We start from the raw sequence: 2,240 nt of genomic DNA on the forward strand, positions 1-2,240 counted from the left end.
TTGAAGCAATTTCGAAGATATTTGACTGTTCAAGTTCATTTACAGCAAAGAAGCAAGAAGGGATCACCATCAGGGAAATAATGGACCATGTGAAGGACTGTGGTGCGGCATATGGTTCAGATGAGCATGACATTGCCACCCAGCTGTTTGTGAAGAAGGAACACAGAGAAATGTTTATGACCTTGCCTACTAGAGAAATTAGGCTCAATTGGCTTAGGAAGAGGCACAATGACAAATATGGAAGTTAGTTTTTTTTACTTCTGGCAACCTGTATGCCACAATGAGATTTTTTCTCTATTTGAACCTGGAGTCATGTATTGCTATTTTTTCTCTATTTGAACCTGGAACCTGGAACCTGGAAACTGGAACCTGGAACCTGTATGCAACTGTTTTTTCTCCATGTATTACTATTTTTTCAACTTCTGGTGCACCTGTATGCTACTATTTTTTCTCTGTGTTGCTGTTTTACTATTTTTTCTCTGTGCTACTACTTCTGGTGAACCTGTATGAAACTTCTGTATTACTATTTTTTCAACTTCTGGTGCAACTGTTTTCTGGTGCACCTGTTTTTTTACCTGTATGCTACTATTTTGTCTCTAATTGTCTGCATGGCCTTTTTTTACCTCTATGCAGAGTGATGATGAAACTGACGATGAATCTGATACCTCTGACAATGAGAGCATGGCATTTTGGAATCTTGTATTGGCTGGTGCTAAACTTGCTGTAGCTTATGTTGAATTGTATTGTGACAAAAATCCACCTAGGACATCACTCCTTAGTGGTATGGGCTGGTTGCTAGAGACGCTTAACACACCGGGAGAATGTCATTCGCAGCTTCGGATGAGCACACAGATGTTCTACGACCTTCATGATTTATTGGTTGGAAGGTATGGTCTTAAACCATCCCTACATATAAACACTCAGGAGATGTTGGCAGTGTTCTTATTTGTGTTATCTGGAAATGAATCTAATAGAAAAGCACAAAACCGGTTCAAGCACTCGGGTGAAACTATTCATAGGAAATTTGATGAGGTACTGAATGCTTTCATGGATATGTCTAGAGATTTTATTAGACCAAAGGACCCCAACTTCCGAACTGTTCACAGGAGGATAAGAGATGACCGTAGAGCATATCCACATTTCAAAGATTGCATTGGTGCTCTAGATGGTACTCATATCCGAGTTTCGTTGCCACCTGACGATCAAGTAAGATATATTGGAAAGTCTGGTATACCTACTCAAAACGTTCTAGCAAGTTGTGACTTTGATATGAGGTTCACTTATGTGTCGACGGGACAGTCGGGCTCTATGCATGATACTAGTGTCCTGTACAATGCAATTAGAGTGGACGAGAGCTTTTTTCCACACCCTCCAAAAGGTATTAAAAATATGACCATGCACTTCATTGTTTGATCAAATGCTTAAAAATGTGATATGATATTTTGTTTCTAATAATTATAGGCAAATATTATGTTGTCGATGCGGGATATCCTAATCGTCCGGGATACCTTTGTCCTTATAAAGGTGAGAGGTATCATATGCCGGAGTGGCATAGAGGAATGGAACCAAAGACTCCTAAAGAAAGGTTCAATCGTGTTCATTCATCCATCCGCAATGTTATTGAGCGATCATTTGGAGTGCTAAAAATGAAATGGCAGATTCTATATAAAATGGCGTCCTACCCAATGTTCAAGCAAAAAATGATTGTTGTGGCTACTATGGTCCTTCACAACTTCATTCGTGAGCATGGCGGTGAAGACTTGGACTTCGCTCGGTGCGACCGTGATCCAAATTATGTTCCAGAGATTCTGGAAAGGTACTTCAAATATGTGGCTAGATCAAATGGCTCTACTGATGCACCGAATGCTCCTACTATGGACAAATTCCGTGATGACTTGGCCACCGCTCTTTCTCTAGCTTGGAACTAGAATTATGTATTAGTCACTATTCTCTAGTTATCTATGGACAACTATTTCTATTATAATGATGGACTTTGTTATCTTATTTATCAGTAGTCATGTATGGACAATTATTTGTATCCGAAATATGGACAATTATTTGTATCCGAGATTATAATATGTACACCATATTTGAATTGGTAAAAAAATATTCAATTACACATGGTCTGCATACAACAGAACATACACCAAACATCGATCAGGGGCATAGTAGACCTTTCCTATAAAAACCTCATGTTTCCAGAGCTGGAGTTAAACTGCGTGCCAAACAGATCCACTTGC

At 39.2% G+C, this 2,240-nt stretch overlaps 1 protein-coding gene across 1 annotated transcript; it reads left to right on the top strand.

Moving 5' to 3' along the window:
- Positions 1–1,053: 1,053 nt before the first annotated feature.
- LOC136507984 (uncharacterized) lies at positions 1,054–1,985 on the top strand. Its single transcript, XM_066502577.1, has 2 exons — positions 1,054–1,378; positions 1,462–1,985. Exons 1-2 carry the CDS (start codon positions 1,054–1,056, stop codon positions 1,926–1,928), a joined length of 792 nt encoding a protein of 263 aa, XP_066358674.1. The 3' UTR covers positions 1,929–1,985.
- Positions 1,986–2,240: the final 255 nt, after the last annotated feature.

Source organism: Miscanthus floridulus, chromosome 15, assembly GCF_019320115.1.
Source record: "Miscanthus floridulus cultivar M001 chromosome 15, ASM1932011v1, whole genome shotgun sequence".
NCBI classification, from domain to species: domain Eukaryota; kingdom Viridiplantae; phylum Streptophyta; class Magnoliopsida; order Poales; family Poaceae; genus Miscanthus; species Miscanthus floridulus.

What these genes read in the sequence shown, in the direction of transcription:
- LOC136507984 (XM_066502577.1), top strand. Translation starts at nt 1,054, where the DNA reads ATGTCTAGAGATTTTATTAGACCAAAGGACCCCAACTTCCGAACTGTT. An exon ending in TTTTCCACACCCTCCAAAAG is followed by an intron (nt 1,379 to 1,461) that starts GTATTAAAAATA and finishes TAATAATTATAG; the next exon opens with GCAAATATTATGTTGTCGAT.